This window comes from Sciurus carolinensis, chromosome 4, assembly GCF_902686445.1.
Source record: "Sciurus carolinensis chromosome 4, mSciCar1.2, whole genome shotgun sequence".
Classification (NCBI taxonomy): Eukaryota; Metazoa; Chordata; class Mammalia; order Rodentia; family Sciuridae; genus Sciurus; species Sciurus carolinensis.
The window spans coordinates 142,585,346-142,608,243 of NC_062216.1; the positions used below are offsets into that span (position 1 = coordinate 142,585,346).

The 22,898-nt window shown below is 33.2% G+C and overlaps 1 protein-coding gene across 9 annotated transcripts in view; it reads left to right on the forward strand.

The window, feature by feature from the left end:
* LOC124983487 (ALX homeobox protein 1) overlaps positions 1–22,898 on the forward strand; it is a 231,364-nt gene that overhangs the window by 40,273 nt on the left and 168,193 nt on the right. For all 9 annotated transcript variants that reach the window (XM_047550808.1, XM_047550800.1, XM_047550802.1 and 6 more), the window contains one exon: positions 22,245–22,438. In XM_047550808.1, the coding sequence (XP_047406764.1) occupies positions 22,245–22,438 (194 nt within the window). The remainder of the gene's footprint in view (positions 1–22,244; positions 22,439–22,898) is intronic.

The following is a 22,898-nucleotide window of genomic DNA, read 5'->3' on the forward strand; positions in this document are numbered from 1 at the left end:
TGTCTGATTGCTCTGGCTAGAGTCTCAAGGACCATGTTGAATAGAAGTGGGGAAAGAGGGCATCCCTGCCTTGTTCCAGTTTTTAGGGGAAATGCTTTCAGTTTTTCACCATTTAAAATGATATTGGCCATGGGCTTCTCGTAGATGGCCTTTACAATGTTAAGGAATGTTCCCACTACCCCAATTTTTTCTCGTGTATTGAGCATGAAGGGATACTGTATTTTATCCAATGCTTTTTCTGCATCTATTGAAATAATCATGTGATTCTTAACTTTAAGTCTGTTGATATGGTGAATGACATTTATTGATTTCCGGATGTTGAACCAACCTTGCATCCCTGGGATATAACCCACTTGATCATGGTGCACTATCTTTTTAATATATTTTTGTATGCAATTTGCTAAAATTTTGTAGAGAATTTTTACATTGATGTTCATTAAGGATTTTCGTCTGAAATTTTCTTTCCTCAATGTGTCTCTGTCTAGTTTAGGTATCAGGGTGATGTTGGCTTCATAGAATGAGTTTGGGAGGGTTCCCTCCTCTTCTATTTCATGGAATACTTTGAGGAGTATTGGAATGAGCTCTTCTTTAAAGGTTTTGTAGAACTCGGCTGAGAACCCATCTGGTCCCGGACTTTTCTTTGTTGGTAGGCTTTTGATGACCTCTTCTATTTCATTGCTTAAAATTGATTTATTTAAGTTGTGTATGTCCTCCTCGTTCAGTTTAGGTAATTCATATGTCTCTAGAAACTTGTTGATGTCTTTAAGTTTTTCTGTTTGTTGGACTATAGATTTTCAAAATAGCTTCTAATTATGTTTTGTATTTCAGTCATGTCTGTTGTGATATTTCCTTGTTCATTCCAAATTTTAGTAATTTGAGTTTTCTTCCTCTTTCTCTTTGTTTGTGTGGCTAAGGGTTTATCAATTTTGTTTATTTTTCAAAGAACCAACTATTTATTTTGTTAATTTTTCTGATTGTTTCTTTTGTTTCAATTTTGTTGATTTAGGCTCTGATTTTAAGTATTTCCTGTCTTCTACTACTTTTGGTGTTGGTCTGCTCTTCTTTTTCTAGGGCGTTGAGCTGTAGTGTTAAGTTGTTTATTTGTTGATTTCTACTTCTTTTGTTGAATGCGCCCCATGAAATAAATCTTCCTCTAAGTACTGCTCTCATAGTGTCCCAGAGATTTTGATATGATGTATCTTTGTTCTCGTTTACTTCTAAGATTTTTTTTATTTCCCTCTCGATGTCTTCTGTTATTCATTCATCATATAATAGTGTATTATTTAATCTTCAGGTATTGGAGAAGTTTCTGTTTTTTATTCTGTCATTTATTTCTAATTTCAATCCATTATCATCTGATAGAGTACAAGGTAGTATCTCTATCTTCTTGTATTTGCTAACAGTAGCTTAGTGGCATAAAATATGGTCTATTTTAGAGAAGGATCCATGTGCTGCTGAGGAGAAAGTGTATTCATTCTTTGTTGGGTGGTATATTCTATGTATGTCGGTTAAGTCTAAATTGTTGATTGTGTTATTGAGATCTATGGTTTCTTTATTCAATTTTTGTTTGGAAGATCTATCCAGTGGTGAGAGAGGTGTGTTAAAATCACCTAGTATTATTGTGTTGTGGTCTATTTGATTTCTGGAATTTGTGGAAGGATTTGTTTGATGTACGTGGATGAGCCAATGTTCAGGGCATAGATATTTATGATTGTTATGTCTTCCTGATTTATGCTTCCCTTAAGCAGTATGTAATGTTCTTCTTTATCCCTTCTGACTAGTTTTGGCTTGAAGTCCACATTATCTGAAATGATAATGGATACTCTATGTTTTTTTGTGTCCATGTGCATTGTATGTTTTTTTCCATCTTTCACTTTTAGTCTATGGGTATCTCTTTCTATGAGATGAGTCTCTTGCAGGCAGCATATTGTTGGATTTTTCTTTTTAATCCAATCTGCCAGTCTAAGTCTTTTGATTGATGAGTTCAGGCCATTAACATTCAGGGTTATTATTGTGATATGATTTGTATTCCCAGTCATTTGATTCATTTTTGTTTTTTGACATGACTTGGTTTCTCCTTTATTTGGCTATTCCTTTAGGCTAGCGCCTCCTGTTGCTGATTTGCATCGTTGTTTTTCATCACTTCCTCATGGAATATTTTGCTGAGAATGTTCTGTAATGCCGGCTTTCTTTTTGTAAATTCCTTTAGCTTTTGTTTATCATGGAAGGATCGTATTTCGTCGTCAAATCTGAAAGTAAGTTTTTCTGGGTATAAGATTCTTGGTTGGCATCCATTTTCTTTCAGGGCTTGGTAAATGTTGTTCCAGGCCCTTCTAGCTTTTAGGGTCTGGATTGAAAAATCTGCTGATATCCATATTGGTTTCCCCCTGAATATAATTTGATTCTTTTCTCTCACGGCCTTTAAAATTCTGTCTTTATTTTGTATGTTAGGTATTTTCATAATAATGTGCCTTGGTGTGGGTCTGCTGTAATTTTGTATATTTGGAGTCCTATAAGCCTCTTGTACCTGGTTTTCCATTTCATTCTTCAGATTTGGGAAATTTTCTGTTATTATTTCATTGAATAGATTGTTCATTCCTTTGGTTTGTTTCTCTAAGCCTTCCTCAATCCCAGTAATTCTTAAATTTGGCCTTTTCATGATATCCCATGATTCTTGTAGATTCTGTTCATGATTTCTTACCATATTCTCTGTTTGGTCAACTTTGTTTTCAAGATTAAATATTCTGTTTTCAATGTCTGAGGTTCTGTCTTCCAGGTGTTCAATCCTATTGGTTATGCTTTCTATGGAGTTTTTAATTTGGTTTATTGTTTCCTTCATTTCAAGGATTTCTGTTTGTTTTTTTTTTTTTTTTTGAGTATCTCTCTTTATTGAAATGATCCTTTGCTTCCCGTATTTGCTCTTTTAATTGTTGATTGGTGTGATCATTTAATGCCTGCATTTGCTCTTTCATCTCCTCCTTCAATGCCTGCATGTGCTCTTTCATCTCCTCGTGTGCTTCCCTGATTGTTTTAATTATGTACATTCTGAACTCCCTTTCTGACATTTCTTCTGCCATATTGTCATTGGGTTTTATTGATATAATATCTAGGTTTGTTTGGGACATTTCTTCCCTTATTTTCTCATATTGGTCAGATGTCGGTGGGACTCTGAGATATTGCAGATTTCCTCTATTGACTTATAGTGTCCCTGTAGATTTCCAGTGTATCACCTCCCAGCCTTCAGTAGCCTGAAGTGTTGGAGGAACTTGATAATGCGGTGCTTCTGAAGAAAGCTGCCCCTAGCCTGCTACTGGTTCCAGGGCTTGGAGCTGGCTCTGTGCGGAAAGGCTCTCACTGGGGGTCCTGTTCCGAGAATCTGGTCGTGTGGGAGGAGCCCACCGCCAGAGTGTGCAGGGCTACCTGGGAAGACTCTAGCTGCCCTGCCCTGGTGTGATAAACTGCCCCTATCCCTGCCTGTTGCCCAGGCTGAGCTCACCTGGTGGGGGAGACTCACCCGTGGCTCTATTTTAGTGCGAGTCTCTCAATGCCTCCCTTTCTTGAATCCTGGGTTCTGGAGTGACTGGAGATGCAGTCACTCTCCAGTCTGCCATCTTGAATCTCCCTATGGAACGAGCCTGCGGCCGGAGCTGGGGTATTTTTTGACGCTGTTGTGAATGCAGATGTTTTCCAGATTTCCTTTTTAGTGGATTTATTTTTGGTATATAAAAAAGCTACGGATTTGTACATTGATTTTGTATCCTGCTACTTTTCTTAATTTATTGGCTATTTTTATCTCTTTTATTTCCTTCTGTTGCCTAATTTCTTTATCTAAAATTTCGAGGACTGTATTGAACAGGAATGCTGAAAGGGACATTCTTGTCTTGTTCCTTATTTTAGAGGAAATGCTTTGGTTTTCTCCATTCAGTATGATAGTGACTTTAAGTTGTCATATATAACCTTGATGATATTGAGGTAAATTACTTCTCTCTAGTTTCTTCAGTGTTTTTAACATGAATCAGGGTATTGATTTTTGTTGAAAGTTTTTCTGTTTCTATTGAGATGATCATATAATTTTTGTCTTTGGTTCTATTTATGTGGTAAATTACATTTATTGATTTGTATGTTGAATACCAGTGCACCCCTGGAATGAAGCCAACTTGATCATTATATAAAGTCTTCATAATGTGTTGTTAAATATAATTCACTAATATTTTAACAAGGATTTTTATACCTATGCCCATCAGGGATGTTGGTTTATAATTTTCTTTACTTGATATATGTCCTTATCTGGTTTAGGTATCAGGGTGATACTGACTTCAGTGAATGAATTTGGAAGTGTCCCCTAGTTTCCATTCAATAATTTTAGGAGAATTGGCATTGGTCTTGTGGAGTCTGGTAGAATTCAGCTGAGAATTCACATGGTCCTGGGCTTTCCTTTGCTAAGAACCTTTTATAGTTACTTCAATATTATTGTTTTTATTAATCTGTTAGGTTTTCTATATCCTCTTTTCTTCCTAAAATAATTAGAAAAATCCCAAGTAAACAACCTAATGATACATCTCAAGGTTTAAGAACAAATCAATTATGAAACCAGTAGAAGGAAGGAAATAATAGATCACTACTGAAATGAGGTAGAGAATAAAAAAAGAGTACAAAGATCAATGTACCAAGGAGGTGGTTCTTTGAAAAGAAAGACAAGAAAGATTGATAAAACCCTTAGCCAAACTAACCAACACAGAGAAAGAAATTACCTAAAATAATAAAATTAGAGATGAAAAAGTAGTAATGATGTCATTACAGGCATTACTGAAATTCGGAGATCATTAAGGATCATTAAGGACTATTTTGAAAACTTACATTCCAACATATAGGAAAATACAGACAAAATGGACTAATTTCTAGGCACATATAAACATCATACTTTATGCACTTTTATATTAATGCTGTGAGTTAGGTGCAAATGTCTCTCTTTTTTTTCCCTCTTTACATAATACTGAAACATAGAAAGTTTAAAAAAATCACCTAAAATCTCTCTGCTAATGAATGGCATCTTCAGGATCTAAAAATCAGCAGTTTACCCCTACTGCCTAATGTTCATTTGCCTCATCCTTCTGCCACTTTAATGAAGTATACAGTTAAAACATACACTTATTTTAACCATTTTTGTACTATATTAAAGTTCTTTATGCTGAAAAAAATGCATTGATTTTGAGGTTTATTCATGAATAAAGTTACTAAAGTTTATTCATGAACAAATTTACTGAGCACTGTAATATTGCTCCCCAGCCAGGAGCAATAATTGACTGAGTTTTATGAAGTATGTATCCTATTGATACATATTTTTTCTATATATATATCGATTGAATTGTTTTATTTTGTTGACTAAGAAACAATGAAAATAAATATGATGTTAATATGCGTAAGCAAATAATTGTGTCTTTTCATTCAAGAAGCTTCTATCTCTGTTACTTTAGGAAAACTTTAATCTGGAAAAATTTTTAATTTCAGCAATTGATTTATACATTTCAGGTAATACATTCCTAGAAAATATCAGTGTTAATTGGTAGCAATACTAAAATATTTCTGTTACTTTACTTCCCAAATAATATTACTTTTGGAAAATTGAAAGTATCATTTTATAAACATGAAAGATATTGAATTAATTCAGCATTTTTACCTAAGTCTGATTTCTCTAACATGGTTCATAGGGGAAATGTGCCAGGATTAATTCTTGCTCCTGTTTTTTTGTTTGATTTTTGTTTTTTGGATCATTGAGAGAAAAAAATACAGCAAAATCAAATAAAACACTACATTTTTCTTGTAGAAATGTTTTTCATTATTATGTATTTAGTGAATTTGGAGGAGTCCACTAGATGGTGCTAGCTTACTTTTGGGAATGAACTCAATGCCTGGTATAAAATTAAAAGAATTTTACAAATCTGCCTGTTCCTTCGTTTACAGATTACAAAGTCAACCCACATAATTTTCATCTAACTTAAGACAGAGTTGTGGCTAGGATCCAGTTTTCCTGATTCCTGTTTCATATTCTGTTTTCATACAACATATAATCCTGAAGGACTTTTGCACTGAAATTAAAACTCTTAAATGCAGCTCAGCTCATTGATGCACATGGAGGAAAAACTGTCAGATATAACAATCAGTAAGCAGCTAAAGGAGGTGGACCTTTACCAAACATTTATCTAGTAAAACCCTCCAACCTGCTTTAACATCTTTAGTTTTGCTGTTCCTTGCAGAATTTTCTTCCTTGTGGTAGGGGTGCTTTTTTAAACCATTGACTTAATTCTTTGAGAATATTTCTCTGATACGGATGTTTACAACAAAAAGTATGGTCAAATATTACTTTTACCATAAACTGGAGCCCTTTGAGAAGTAAACATACTTGGCTTAAGTTTTATTCATGGGACCTAGGAAGCTTTAAAGGAACTTACTTTACTTACTTTATGCAGTAAACTGAAGAATATTTAAGCAACCCTTCATATTTATTATTATATTTAACTCCTTTGAAAAAGTCATTTGAATATTTTTGTGGGTATTTTGTTTTGTTTTAGATAGGGAAGTGGATGTAATATAAGTTATTTTGACTGAAATGAAAGTTTTCTTAGAGATGTTTAGGAATTAATGACAAGGTAAGCCTTGCTAAATAAGTCTGTTTTGCTTTTCTCATCCTTTGTTGGACAGCAAAGAATTGGTAGGGTTAAAGGAGGAAGGGGTTAAACTAACTTTAACTTCCTTCCTATCAAGTTCCCTTCTTTGATCCAAATGTATTTACTGGATGCAATTACTGTTTAATCAGTTTTGCATAGGATTTTGAATGTTTATTAGTGTCCAATTCCCTTCCAAAGTATAGAACAAAAATATGCTCTCTTAGAAGCCATATTTGACCACCACAGATTTGCAAGTTTTGAATTTCTTGTTTTATTGTGAATTTTTCTTTTAGGGAAAAATAATAGCTATCATGTTTAGTACCTGTCACATTAAAGTGCTGTTCAGAATGCTTTAAAATCCTTTCAAAAAAATGAAATGTCCCTCATGCCACAAATAAAGGAAGGAAGGGCCAGAGAATCTTCCTGCCTATTTTCACACAGCTGATTCTGGAATAGTCCTGATTTATTGAAATCCAGAACTACAGAAATTAGAGCTCGTTCATTTCTCATTCATTGCCTGAGTACCATCATGGTGTGGTGCTATTTTTGGCATAATCATGGAGAGAAAGTTAAATGATTTTCATGCTGAGTGCAGATCAGTCTCTTAATTCCTGTGTCTGAAGTTTTTTGCTTTAAATATTTTTGAGGCTAAACTATTAGTTGTATTGCAAACATGTTATGTGTTTCTGTAGAATTGACCAATTTTATCATTTTATATGTCTCTTTTTATCTAAAGTTTTTCGCTTTAGTAGTCCATGTCTAATATAACCAAGCCAGTTTTTTTCTTTTGTATTTCATTGTACACTCTTAAAAATTTTTGAGGACTTCTCAAATAGCTTATATTTATGTGGATTATGTATGTCACTATTGATAGTATCAGAAAAATACAGAAAAATTTTAAGCTTTCATTTGATTTAAATTTAAAGGCTTGGAATTTAAAAGTTTTATAAATATTAACTTTTTTTCTAAACGAAATGATATAATGAGATGAAAGGCATTGTCTACATACTTCTAAGTTCCCATTAATATCACACTTAACACAAGGCAGCTGGATTCTCAGGTTTTCCACAGCATTCTCTAGTTTGCTACATTATCAAGATTTGTGTAATCTCTGAAAACTTCATTGTGCTTTCTTGAGCAAATGAGAGAGGAAAAGGCAAATAACATCTAAGAATTTTTAGTTTGAAAATGGTTTTGACTGTATGAAACCTTTAGGAGCATCTCTGGGGGTCTCTGGACCATATTTTGTCAACCACTGATTTAGTGTTCACATGACATATCTTTTTTTTTTTTTTTTTGCACCTGAGAGTATTCAATTCTTTTTCTTTTTAATTGACACATAAGCATATATGTTAGTGGTGAAAATTTAGTACAGATATATAATGCATAATGATCATTTAGCGCATTTAGTATTTCTGTCTCCTTAAACACTTATCATTTCTTTGTGTCCAGAGCCTTTGAACTCTTCTAGTTCTTTGAAAAATATATAATAGTTTTTTGGTAAACTAAATTCACCCTTTTGTGCTGTGGAACTCTTTTATTGTTTCTTCTTTTCAGTTTATTTTGGTACCTATTATTCAACCAGTTCCCCTCTGTTCCCATCTACCTTCACTTCTCCAAGTTTCTGATAATTACTATTCCACTCTCCTTTCTATGAGATCAACATTTTTAGCTTCAGCATATGAGAAAGAATACATGGTATTTGTCATTCTGTGCCTGGCTTATGTCACTTGTTATAAAAATGCTCCCCAGTCCCATCCATTTTGCTACAAATGATAGAATTTAATTGCTTTTTATGTCTGAGTAATATTCCATTGTGCGTATATGCACATTTCCTTTATTCATTCATTCATTCATCTGTCAATGCACAACTTATTTGATTCCATATCTTGGCTAAGTAAGTGGTTTTTCAGTAAACATGGGAGTCACTTATCTCTGATATGTTGATTTCATTTTCTTTGGATATATACCTAGAAGTGGGATAGTTGGATCATACGATAGTTGTATTTTCAGTTTTTTGAGTACTATTTATACTCTTCTCCATAATGGCTGTACTAAAATTAGTACGTTTTTGAAAATACATTCCTACCAACAACAGCATATGAGAGTTCCCTTTTGTCCACATCCTCACCTGTACTTGTTATTTTTTACTCTTCTGATAATAGCCATTCTGACTAGGATGAAATGATGTCTTGTTTTGATTTACATTCCTTGATGACTAATGATATTGAACATTTTTTCATGTATGTGTTGACCACTTCTATGTCTTCTTATGAGAAATGCCTATTCAGATCACTCACTCTTTTATCATTATTTCTGTGCTGGGAATTGAACATAGGGGCTCATGCCTATGAGAGTAGTGTTCTACCACTGAGCTACATCCCACTTGCCCATTTTTAAATAAGATTATTTGTTTTTCTGTCATTGAAATTTTTTTAGCTACTTATATATCCAGGATATTAATTGCTTGTCAGATGAATGGTTTGCAAATACTTTTCTTTCTGTGGGTTGTCTGTTCACTGTTTATTGTTTCCTGTGCTATGCAGAAGCTTCTTAGTTTGATATAATCTCATATATCTGTTTTCGCTTTTGTTGCCTGTCCTTTTGAGATCTTATCCAATAAGTCTTTTACCATACCAATATTTGGAAGTATTTCTCCATTCTATTTTAGTAATTTCATAGTTTCATGTCTTAAATTTAGGTCTTTGATCTATTTTGTGTTGCTTTTGAATATGGTTAAAGATAAACATCTAGTTTCATTCTTCTGCATAAGGATATCTACTTTTCCAAGCACCATTTATTGAAGAGGCTGTTTTTTTCTCCAATGTCTGTCTGGTGCCTTTGTCAAGATTCAGTTAGCTATAAATGCATGGACTTATTTCTGGGTTCTCCATCTTATCCTATTGGCCTCTGTATTTGTTTTTATGTCAGTATCATCCTACCTTGGTTCCCATAGCCCTGTAGTGGGTCTCGAAATCAGATAACTATGGACTTCCACCTTTGATTTTTTAACTCAAGACTACTTAAGCTGTTCATGATCTTCTGCAGTTATACATGAATTTTAGAATTATTTTTCTATTTTCTGTGAAAAAATGCCACTAGTACTTTGACAGGGATTGCGTTAAATCTGTAGATTACTTTGGGTAGTATGACCGTTTTAACAAAATTTTGAATACATGAATGTAAGGTATTTACAAATTTTTAGTATTCTTCAATTTCTTTCATGAATGTTTTATAATTTTAATTATAGAGGTCATTCCCTTCCCTTGCTAAATTTATTTCTACAATTTTGAAGCTCTTGTTAATGGGATTGCCTTTTTAATTTTCTCAGCAAGCTCATTTTCAGTATGTAAAACTGCTGCTGATTTTTATATGTTGATTTTGTATACTTCAACATTAGTGAATTCATTTATCATTTCCAACAGCTTTTTGGTTGTCTTTAGGTTTTTTCTATACATAAGATAATGTCATCTACAAATAGGGAAAATTTGAATTCCCTGTTTCCTTTTTAGATGATTTTTATTTATTTTTCTTAACTAACCGCTCTAAGATTTTTAGAGCAGTTCAATAAGAATGATAAAAGTAGAGATTTTTCTCTTATTCCAGATCTTAGAGGAAACACTTTCAGCTTTTCTGCATTCAGTATGATGTTGACTAGTAGGTTTTTCATACATAGTTTTTATTATGTTGAAGTGTTATTTCTTTTATATGTAATTTGTTGAGAATTTTTATTGTGAGGGGATGGTAAAATATTATCAAATGCTTTTTCTACATCTATGACAGGACTGTATGTTTTTTGTCCTTCATTCTATTGATATGATTTAGTATGTGTACTGAAATGTGATGTTTAAACATCCTTACATCTCTGGGATAAATCACATTTGTTTATGGTATATAATCATTTTTATATGCAGTTAAATTCAATTTACTAGTGTTTTGTTGAGATCATTTGCATATATGTTCATCAAAGGGATTGTTCTATAGTTTTCTTTTTTCTTTTCTTCTTGTTGTTTTAGCCTTGTCTGATTTTTATATCAGGATAGTAATGGTTTTATAGAATGAGTTTGGAAGAGTTCTGTCCCTTTCAGTTTTCTTTTTTTTTTTTTTTTTTGCCGTAATTTTAGAAGTGTTGGTTGGTGTTAGTTCTTCTTTAAATGTTCGGTAGAATTGAACAGTGAAGTCTTCTGGTCCTGGATTTTTCTGGTCCAGAGACTTTTTAATCCTGATTCAGTTTTGTTAACTGATGTTAGTCTGTTCACACTTTCTTTGTTTTCATGGTTCAATTTTGGTAGGTTAAATGTGCTCATGAATTTATCCAGTTCTTCTAGGTTTTCCAATTTGTTATGTAGTTGTTCATATCTCCTAATAATCCTTTATGTTTCTATAGTATGAGTTGTAATATTTTCTGTTCATCTGAAATGTTATTTATTTAGGTTTTCTTTGTTTTTCTTATTCTAGCTAAAAGTTTGTCAATTTTGTGTTTGTGTATTTTTTTTCAACCAAAACCAAACTCTGTTTCATTAGTCTTTTGTATTTTTAGTCTCTATTTTGTCCTCTGGTTTTTTCTTTTCTTTTCTTTTTTTTTTTTTTTTAATTTTACTAAATTTTGATTTGGTTTGTTCTTGCTTTTCTAGTTCTTTGAATTTCATCATTAGGCTATATATTTGAAATTTTTCTACTTTTTTAAAATTTAGATTCTCACTGCTAGAAGTTTTTCTTTCTTATGGTTTCTTTTGCTGTATTCCATAGGTTTTGGTTTCTTGTGTTTCCATTTTCATTTTTTTTTTCAATAAATTTTTCAAATTTCCCTTTTGATTTCTTTAGTATATTTATTCTAAAGGATTATGTGTAGTTTTTGAACATTTGTACAGTTTCGAAAATTCCCCTTGTTCTTGATTTCTAGCTTCATTTTATTGTGACCTGGAAGGCTACAGGAAATAATTTCAATTTTTAAAAAATTTGTTTAGTTTCTTTTTATGGCATAGTATAAGATCTGTTTTGGAGAGTGATCTATGTGCTAATGAGAAGAATGTGCATTACATAGCTACTGGATGAAATGTCCTATAAATATCTGTTAAATTCACTTGGTCTATAGTATAGTTTATGTTTATTTTTTTACTTCATGTGAATGATTTTTCTATTGAGGCAATGGATTGTTAAATTTTTCAACTCTTATTGTATTAGAGTCTATCATTCCCTTTAAGTCTAATAATGTTTGCTTTATATAATAGGGTGCTTCTGGTATTGGATGTGTATATATTTATGACTTTATTAAATAGATCCTTCAATCTTTATATAGTGACCTTTTTCTATTTCACATCTTTTTGATTTAAAGTCTGTTTTACCTTGTGGAAGTATATAGTAATACCTGCTCATTCTTGGTTTCCACTTGCATGGAATATGTTTTTCTATTCATTTATTTTCATTTATGTGAGTCTGTATAGGTGTTTTAAGTTTCTTGTAAGTCAGCATAATGTTGAATCTTATTTTTTTCCTATTCAGTCAACATAAATCTTTTAATTGGGGGAATTTAATTTATTTACATTCAAAGTTATTGCTGATATGTAAAGATTTATTATCATCATTGAAAAATATTTTTTGGTTGTTTTGTGTATCCTTTCTTTCTTTCTTCTTCTCTTATTGTTTTTCTTTGTGATATGAAAATATTATGTATTCATAGAGTTTTATTTTCTATCTGGTGTATCTACTCAACTAGTGGGTTTTATACTTTGATTTATTTTTCTTGATAGTTAATCTTCCTTTTGCTTCTGAATGTAGGATTCCCTTAAGTACTTTTTGTAAAGCAATCTGATGATAAATTCCCCCAGTTTTTACTCATTTTGGAAGGACTTTATTTCTCCTTTCTGTCTGAAGGACAGCTTTAATTGTGTGAAATATTCTTGTTTGGCAGGTTTTTTTTTTTTTTTTGTGGTGGGGGGAGGATTTTGAATATGTCATCTTTATTCACTTCTGACCTGTTAAGATTCTTCTCAGAAATCTGTTGTTAGTCTAATGTGATTTGATGCTTTTCTCTTACTGTTCAGAATTCTTCGTCATAGACTTGTGACAGTTTGTGCCTGAGAAAGCACTTTTTTTGGTCAAATCCATTTTGGGTCCTTCAGACCTTCTAGATCTGGATGTTTATGGCTATTCCAAGATTTGGAAAGTTTCTGCTGTTATTTTGTTAAATAGGCATTTTTATGCCTTTTACTTCCTTTATCCTCGCTTTTTTTGGGGGCGGGGGAGAACCAGGGATTGAATTCAGGGGCACTTCTCCAGTCCTATTTACATGTTATTTAGAGTCCTATTTGGTATTTTATCTAGAATCAGGGTCTCCCTGAGTTGCTTAGCACCTTGTTTTGCTGTGACTGACTTTGAACTTGTGATTCTCCTGCCTCAGCCTCCCGAGTCCCTGGGATTACAGGCATGCACCCCTGCGCCCAGGTTCTCTTCCCCTTTTGAACACCCTTGATTTGAATATTTGTTAACTAATGATGTCGCTGCATCTTTGTAGTATTCTGCTTTTAAGTTCTTTGAGTATAGGCCAAGGAGTGGGATAGCTGGGTCAAATGGTGGTTCCATTCCAAGCTTTCTGAGGAATCTCCACACTGCTTTCCAGATTGGCTGCACTAATTTGCAACCCCACCAGCAATGTATGAGTGTACCTTTTTCCCCACATCCTCTCCAACACCTATTGTTGCTTGTATTCTTGATAATCACCATTCTAATTGCGGTGAGATGAAATTTTAGGGTAGTTTTGACTTGCAATTCTCTTATTACTAGAGAAGTTGAACATTTTTTCATATGTCTGTTGATTGCTTGTACATCTTCTTCTGTAAAGTATCTGTTCCATTTTTTTTAGCCCATTTGTTGATTGGATTATTTGTATTCTTGGTGTAGAGTTTTTTGAGTTCTTTATATTCTAGAAATTAGTGCTCTATCTGAAGTATGATTGACAAAGATTTTCTCCCATTCTGTAGGCTCTTTTTTCACATTGCTGATAGTTTCCTTTGCTGAGAGAAAGCTTTTTAGTTTGAATCTATCCCAGTTATTGATTCTTGCTTTTATTTCTTGTGCTATGGGAGTCCTGTTAAGGAAGTCTGATCATAAACCAACATGTTGAACATCTTCTATAAGATGCAGGGTCTCTGGTCTGATTCCGAGGTCCTTGATCCATTTTGAGTTGAGTTTGTTCAGGGTAAGAGATAGGGGTTTAGTTTCATTCTGTTGCATATGGATTTCCAGTTTTCCCAGCACCATTTGTTGAAGAGGCTATCTTTTCTCCATTGCATATTTTTGGCCCATTTGTCTAGTATGAGAAAATTGTATTTATTTGGGTTTGTGTCCATATCTTCTATTCTGTACCATTGATCCACCTGTCTATTTTGGTACCAATACCATGCCATTTTTGTTTCGTAGCATAGTTGAAGATCTGGTATTGTGATACCCCCTGCTTCACTCTTCCTGCTAAGGATTGCTTTAGCTATTCTGGGTTTATTATTCTTCCAGATGAATTTCATGATTGCTTGCTCTATTTCTATAAGGTACATCATTGGAATTTTAATTGGAATTGCATTGAATCTGTATAGCACTTTTGGTAGTATGGCCATTTTGACAATATTAATTCTTCCTATCCAAGAACATGGAAGATCTTTCCATCTTCTAAGGTTTTCTTTAATTTCTTTCTTTAGTGTTCTGTAGTTCTCATTGTAGAGGTCTTTCACCTCTTTTGTTAGGTTGATTCCAAGTATTTTATTTTTTTCGAGGCTATTGTGAATGGGGTAGTTTTCCTAATTTCTCTTTCTGAAGATTCATCACTTATGTATAAAAATGCATTGGATTTATGAGCATTGATCTTGTAACCTGCTACTTTACTGAATTCACTTATGAGTTCTAAAAGTTTTCTGGTGGAATTTCTGGGTTCCTCTAAATATATAATCATGTCATCAGGAAATAGGGATAGTTTGAGTTCTTTTCTAATTTGTATCCCTTTAATTTCTTTGGTCTGTCTAATTGCTTTGGCTAGAGTTTCAAGGAAAATGTTGAATAGAAGTGGTGAAAGGGGGCATCCCTGCCTTGTTCCAGTTTTTAGGGGGAATGTTTTCAGTTTTTCACCATTTAGAATGATATTGACCATGGGCTTAGCATAGATGACCTTTACAATGTTAAGGAATGTTCCCACTGTCCCTATTTTTTCTAGTGTTTTGAGCATAAAGGGGTGCTGTATTTTATCAAATGCTTTTTCTGCATCTATTGAAATAATCATGTGATTCTTGACTTTAAGTTTGTTGATATGATGAATTACATTTATTGATTTCGAATGTTAAACCAACCTTGCATCCCTGAGATAAAACCAACTTGATTGTGGTACACTATCTTTTAATATATTTTTGTATGCAATTTGCTAAAATTTTGTTGAGAATTTTTGCATTGATATTCATTAAGGATATTGGTCTGAAATTTTCTTTCCTCAATGTGTCTCTGTCTAGTTTAGGTATCAGGGTGATGTTGGCTTCATAGAATGAGTTTGGGAGGGTTCCCTCCTCTTCTATTTCATGGAATACTTTGAGGAGTATTGGAATGAGCTCTTCTTTAAAGGTTTTGTAGAACTCGGCTGACAACCCATCTGGTCCCGGACCTTTCTTTGTTGGTAGGCTTTTGATGACTTCTTCTATTTCATTACTTGAAATTGATATATTTAAGTTGTGTATGTCTTCCTGGCTTAGTTTAGGTAATTCATATGTCTCTAGAAACCTGTTGATGTCTTCGAGATTTTCTGATTTGTTGGAGTATAGATTTTCAAAATAGCTTCTATTTATATTTTGTGTTTCACTCGTGTCTGTAGTGATATTTCCTTGTTCATTCCAAATTTTAGTAATTTGAGTTTTCTCTCTTCTTCTGTTAGTGTGGCTAAGGGTTTATCAATTTTGTTTATTTTTTCAAAGAACCAACTATTTATTTTGTTAATTTTTCCGATTGTTTCTTTTGTTTCAATTTCATTGATTTCAGCTCTGATTTTAACTATTTCCTGTCTTTACTACTTTTGGTGTCGATCTGGTCTTTTTTCTAGGGCTTTAAGCTGTACTGTTAAGTCATTTATTTGTTGATTTTTTTCTTCTTTTATTGAATATGCTCCATTAAATAAATCTTCCTCTAAATACTGCTTTCATAGTGTCCCAGAGATTTTGATATGAGGTGTCTTTGTTCTCGTTTACTTCTAAGAATTTTTTTATTTCCCTTCTGATGTCTTCTGTTATCCATTCATCATATAATAGCGTACTATTTAATATCCAGGTGTTGGAGTAGTTTCTGTTTTTTATTCTGTCATTTATTTCTAATTTCAATCCATTATGATCTGATAGAGTACAAGGTAGTATTTCTATCTTCTTGTATTTGCCAATATTAGCTTTATGGCACAAAATATGGTCTATTTAAGAGAAGGATTCATGTGCTGCTGAGAAGAAGGTATATTCGCTCTTTTTTGGATGGTATATTGTATATATGTCTGTTAAGTCTAAATTATTGATTGTGTTATTGAGATCTATGGTTTCTTTATCCAGTTTTTGTTTGGAAGTTCTGTCCAGTGGTGAGAGAGGTGTGTTAAAATTGCCTAGTATTATTGTGTTGTGGTCTATTTGATTTCTGGAGTTGAGAAGGATTTGTTTGATATACATGGTTTAGTCACTGTTTGGGGCATAGATATTTCTAATTGTTATGTCTTGCTAATTTATGCTTCTCTTAAGCATTATGAAATGTCCTTCTTCATCCCTTCTGACTAACATTGGCTTGAAGTCCACATTATCTGAAATGAGGATGGATACTCCAGCTTTTTTGTTGAGTCCATGTGCATGGTATATTTTTTCCCATCCTTTCACCTTTAGTCTGTGGGTATCTCTTTCTATGAGATGAGTCTCTTGCAGGCAGCATATTGTTGGATTTTTCTTTTTAATCCAATCTGCCAGTCTAAGTCTTTTGATTGATGAGTTCAGGCCATTAATATTTAGGGTTATTATTGAGATATGATTTGTATTTCCAGTCATTTGGCTCACTTTTGTTTTTTGACATGACTTGGTTTCTCCTTTATTTGGCTATTCCTTTAGGCTAGTTCCTCCCGTTGCTGATTTGCATCATTGTTTTTCATCACTTCCTCATGGAATATTTTGCTGAGAATGTTCTATAATGCCAGCTTTCTTTTTGTAAATTCTTTTAGTATTTGTTTATCATGGAAGGATTTTATTTCATCATCAAATCTGAAGGTAAGTTTTTCTGGGTATAAGATTCTTGGTTGGCATCCATTTTCTTTCAGGACTTGAAAAATGTTGTTCCAGGCCCTTCTAGCTTTTAGGGTCTGGATTGAAAAATCTGTTGATATTCTTATTGGTTTCCCTCTGAATGTAATTTGATTCTTCTCTCTCGCAACCTTTAAAATTCTGTCTTTATTTTGTATGTTAGGTATTTTCATAATAATGTGCCTTGGTGTGTGTCTGTTGTAGTTTTGTGTATTTGGAGTTCTATAAACCTCTTGAACTTGATTTTCCATTTCGTTCTTCAGATTTGGGAAATTTTCTGATATTATTTTATTGAATAGATTGTTCATTCCTTTGGTTTGTTTCTCTATGCCTTCCTCAATCCCAATAATTCTCAAATTTGGTCTTTTCATGATATCCCATAATTCTTGTAGATTCTCTTCATGATTTCTTACGATCTTCTCTCTTTGGTCAACTTTGTTTTCAAGATTAAATATTTTGTTTTCAGTGTCTGAGGTTCTGTCTTCCAGGTGTTCTATCCTATTGGTTATGCTTTCTATGATGTTTTTAATTTGGTTTATTATTTCCTTCATTTCAAGGATTTCTGTTTGGTTTTTTTTTTTTTTTTGAGTATCTCTCTTTATTGAAATGATCTTTTGCTTCCTGTATTTGCTCTTTTAATTGTTGGTTGGTGTGATCATTTAATGCCTGCATTTGCTCTTTCATCTCCTCGTTTGCTTCTCTGATTGTTTTAATTATGTACATTCTGAACTCTCTTTCTGACATTTCTTCTGCCATGCTGTCATTGGGTTTTATTGATATAGCATCTAGGTTTGTTTGAGACATTTTCTTCCCTTGTTTTCTCATATTGGTCAGATATCAGTGGGACTCTGAGATATTGCAGATTTCCTCTATTGGCTTATAGTGTCCCTGTAGATTTCCAGTATCACCTCCTAACCTTCAGTAGCCTGAAGTCTTAGAGGGACTTGATAATGCTGCTGAAGAAATTTGCCCCTGGTCCACTGCTGGGTGCGGGATTGGGGGATGAGTGCACTTGGAAAGCTTCTCACTGGGCAGACCTGCTCCAAGAAGCTGGCTGTGGAACGGGTGTGCTGCCAGATGGAGCCAGGCTTCTTGGGAAAGTCTCTCGCCACCCTGCACTGGTCCAAGAAGCTACCCACTGTCCTGGCCTGCTGCCCGGGCTGCGCTTCACCCAGTGGGAGCAATTCACCTAGTGTTTCTGAGTTGGTCCGAGTCTCTCAATACCTTCCCTTCTTGAATCCTGAGTTCTGGAATGACAGGAGATGCAGTCACCCTCTAGTCCGCCATCTTGAAACCCTCTTTCACTTTTTAGAATGTTAGTTGTCTTTATAATTGAATGAAAATGTGGTTGTGCATTCTATTTTGAGTTTACACTTGTACTCAGTACTTTTAGTCATTGCTCCTTTGAATCTATGGTGTTTTGTATTGCTTGAGGCTAACTAGAAGTTTCTCTCTTTTTAAGTGATTTCTGCCTAGAGAACTGAATCAATTTTTTTTGCCTTTCATTAATGACTAAACCAAGAAACATCCTATTGTTAATACATCTACATAAATTTTTCTTGAAAAGTAATGTTGTTTTCAAACAACAGATTATGTTCTTCCTTCATTTTTGGAAAAGTTTTGTATTTTAAAAATGTTTTTAAAAACTTTTTTTGGTTTGATTCTATTTTTCAGTCATAAATAAACATTTTGTTTAAATGTGTCCCTAATGTCTGTTATTTAATTGATTTAATCTGTCATTTTTTTCCCTGAAACTTTTTTCTTTTTTTAATTCCCTTTGTGATTATCTCTTCTCTTTAAGTGGTTCAGTTCATAATTTTCTGTTCTATAGAAAGTTTCTTCTAAATAATTTACTTGGTTCTGTCATGGTTTGTGATTTTGGTCATTTGTTTGCCTGCTTTTGTTTTAATATATTTGAGTACTTGTATTATGTTTCTTTATAAAGTTCTTCCCTAGCCCAAAATTTCAAACATAGTTTTTTCTTATTTTTTTTTTCCAAATAGAATCCTTGTTGTTGTAGTTGTATGTTTTAGTGAAGCAAATCACCCTTAAATTAGTAGTTAAGAGTGGCATTTATTAAGTCACATTTTCTGTGGGTCTGAAATGGCTTAGCTGAGTGGTTCTGTCTGGGGTCTTCTGTGAAGCTGCAGTTAAACCATCAACCAGGAAGGTCATCATCATCTTACGGTTTCATGAGACTGAAAGATAGACTTTCAAGCAGACTTACATGACTGTTGGCAGACTGCAATACCATCTATTGTTTGGATGATTTCCTTTTCTTTTTCATATTAGACTGACTTTTTAAAATTATATAGTAAAAATTTAGTTTTCCCTAGTGTACCTTGTGACTCACTCTGTTATAGTTAGTTTAGTACTTTAGAGACCAGACTAAGTTTGTTATGATTTTGCTGAATTTCCTTTAACTATTTCATTTTAAAATCTAGGAGATATGCCTTCCATTCTATGTAAAGTATTATTTTAAAAAACCCACATAATGGAGAACAGCATCAGGTTTTCTCAAGTTTTGCCATAGTTCAGTTCAAAAGCCAATTTTTATATTGTTGGTTAACCTTAAAGACAGAATGACCATTTTCCTCAATACTTGTTCTCATTCTTTTGTCAAATACATTTTTTTTTAAAAAAGATTACACAAAATACATTCTAATTTATTTTTTAAAATATAGAGATATATAATATCATGACCCATGTGACATTTACTCAGTTCCCGCAAACTAGGGCTGTGAGTCAGATTAGAAATATTAAGGTATGAGAAATTTAAGAAATAAAGACAAGACATGGAAATAAGTGAAAAGTGGGGGCATGGTGGGATGATCCAGCTCTGATAGAGACTGTATCTAACCACCAAATGGAGCCTGTGTGCTTTATTTATATTGGTAGGAACACCAGTGGTTTTCAGTGTAAAGAACTTCCTGAGGAAAACAGGATGAAGATGGCAAAAACAACTTGACTGGGGTTTAGCAGGTTGTGGCCACCTCCTCTGCTTCCAGGTTGCTGCATTTAAACCTAGGGCTATCTGAACCAATGGGCAGGGCGTCAATATAAACTGAACAGTCTCAATAGTGGGATTTCACTGAGAGTTCTCAGAAGAGCAGTGCCCTGCCTTGAGATGGCTCAAACAACCCATAATTCATTCACACCCCTGGTATCGCCCCCTTCTTTATTTTTTTAAATGCCCATGGTGTGCAGTTACTTGAAGATCCTGGATCTCCTTTCTGAGGGTAGGACAACATATTATTAGGATACAAAAAAGAATTAATAGCAAAAATATACCATGCAGAATGTTTCAACATATGTCCAGAATTAAAGCCTTTTAAGTCATGAAGTATTTGTCAGCTAGAGATACAGGATCCATGAGATCGATTCTGTTTTTCTGAATATCCTGGATGTGATGACATAACTCCATAAAGTCCAAACTGTTACTTTTGCTATGTCAAACATCCACTAGATGATTTTTAACCTTTTCCCAATCCCACTGGGAAGCATTATATTTGGTGCAGTAATGCAGACATACTTAGAGTCAGCATGGCATTTTATAGTCTTTGTTTAAATTTGAAAGCAGAAAGTTCATTTCCAATATTTATGAAAGTAGTTTCCAAAGCATTTCCCCAACAGTATACAGTTTTGATTAGTGAAATTTTTATCTATTTGATCACCCTTCTCTCTCTCATTTTGCAAGGGTTACCACTGTGAACAATTAGTTATGAAAGAATCCAGGCTTTGTCTTATGCAATACAATTATAGATGTGTAGATATAGATTCAAGTACATACAAAGGTTTGCATTTAAATTTACACAAAAACTAAATTCCTGTATAGGTTTACATGCAGTCATGTATAATGGGCATTCTTCCATGTCAGTACTACTCCATACTAAAGATATGCATATTCATTTATGACATACTCCTTAATGTGTTAACTATTCCTTTATTGATGGATGTTTAACTCCATTTCTTTTTTTGTAAGTAATATTTCAAGGAACACCTCTATGTACTAGTTTATATTTGTGTATAACTGTATGATGCATCATGGAAATAGTAACGCTAGGTCAAATGTTCCTTGTTACACTAAGACTTGAAATTATACTTATTCCCCCACAGATGGTTAAATTGATTAATTGTAGCTTCTCTGTATGTTAATTGAAAATCATGGTATCTTTTAAAATTTGATATTAGCTGATAAGAATAATGTGCCACAGCCACACACTCATAATGTGTGGAAATATGCTTCATAGTTGATGGACAGCAAGAAAGTCAGCATGTTAGAATGGATTGAGGAAAAGGGGACCATAGTACAGTAGAAGAGACACATCACATACCGTTTTATAGGTCATTTTAAGAACTTTGGAGAAGTCCTTATCAAGTCTAAAGAGTAGTCTACACATGTTTTCTCCACTTTAGTGCAATGTAGCTTTCATTTTAATTTTCCTGTTAATGGCTCTAGCAAAAATGACTTCGGCTGCTTTAATGCCAAAGCAGAGACTTCTTATTCCTTTCCCAACTGTGCTTGACACTGTTGACTATTTATAATTTGATATAAATAAAAATACCTCTCATAAATAAAATGTGTGTATTATTTTGTTTTTATTTTTACTAACCCCTGCCATTCATCACAGAATTCTGTTTGCCTTTTCCTTTTTATCTGTCCCAATTTTTGCCCCCTCAGTCTGCAATTTCCCTTCAACTTTCTTTACCAAAATCTTTACTTTTCTTCACTGTGTAACCTTAATGTTTCATTCTTGGTTCTTCTGTTGGGTGACTTGAAAAGCTTCACAAATGAATTCTTCTCTCTAAGTGAGTTAATAGAAAATTCTATTTCAGATTAGCTTTCTTCCTAGTTCCATTGTTATCTGAAAATAAACATTCAGGGCCTAATGTATGTCTTTAATTATTTTGTTCAGGTTTCAACTGGTATATAACTATGTCATTCAAAAACATATTCCTGCTGGACATGGTAGCACATGCCTGTAATCCCAGCAGCTTGGAAAGCTGAGGCAGGAGGAGTTCAAAGCCAGTCTCAGCAAAAGTGAGGTACTAAGCAACTCAGTGAGACTCTGTTTCCAAATAAAATACAAAATAGGTCTGGGGATGTGGTTCAGTGCTTTGAGTGCCCCTGAGTTCAATCCCTGGTACCAAAACAAACAAACAAACAACAAAACAAAACAAAACAAAACAAAAACCCACAAAACAAACATATTCCCCAGATGGCAGTTTAAATAATAATCCCATAGGAAGAAAATATGATATAAGTGATCTTAGAAGAATTTTCTTCCAGGTGGTTTAGAATCTTTGAAAAATCTTCAGCAACTAATTGTGGATCACAACCAGTTGATTAGTACAAAAGTTTTATGTGAGACCCCTACTATTATATACCTGGATTGCTCCTATAATCATCTTACTGATGTTGAAGGCATTGAGAATTGTGGATTGCTCCAAATATTGAAGTTACAGGGAAATTATCTCACTGAGGTAATTGCTTTAAATTAATTGATTTCTGTGATTAATGCAACACTTTTTAATAGAAATATCCACCACATGTATTAAAAGCAATTTTGAATAATTTTTATTTTTTCATATTCATCAGCTGCATTTGATTTCTAATTTACTTTGAACTCTTTCATACTTTTCTCTAAGAAATGCTCAACATAGTTATATTTTATAATATAATTCAACATTAATTTATCAAAATGCTAAAATATAATAGATCATAACTTTAATTTTATTTAGGCTTCTAACTAGGGCTAAATTTATATATTATGAAATATGCATATATATTCATGAAATACCTTTTATAATGAATATTAACATTAAAAATTAATAGAAATTTTATTTATACTAGAAGCCTCATAATTTGTTGATTTATGATTTAATATATGAATCTCATAAGTTTTGATATGTTTTGCAGTTTTAAATTTTGTTAATTGACAAA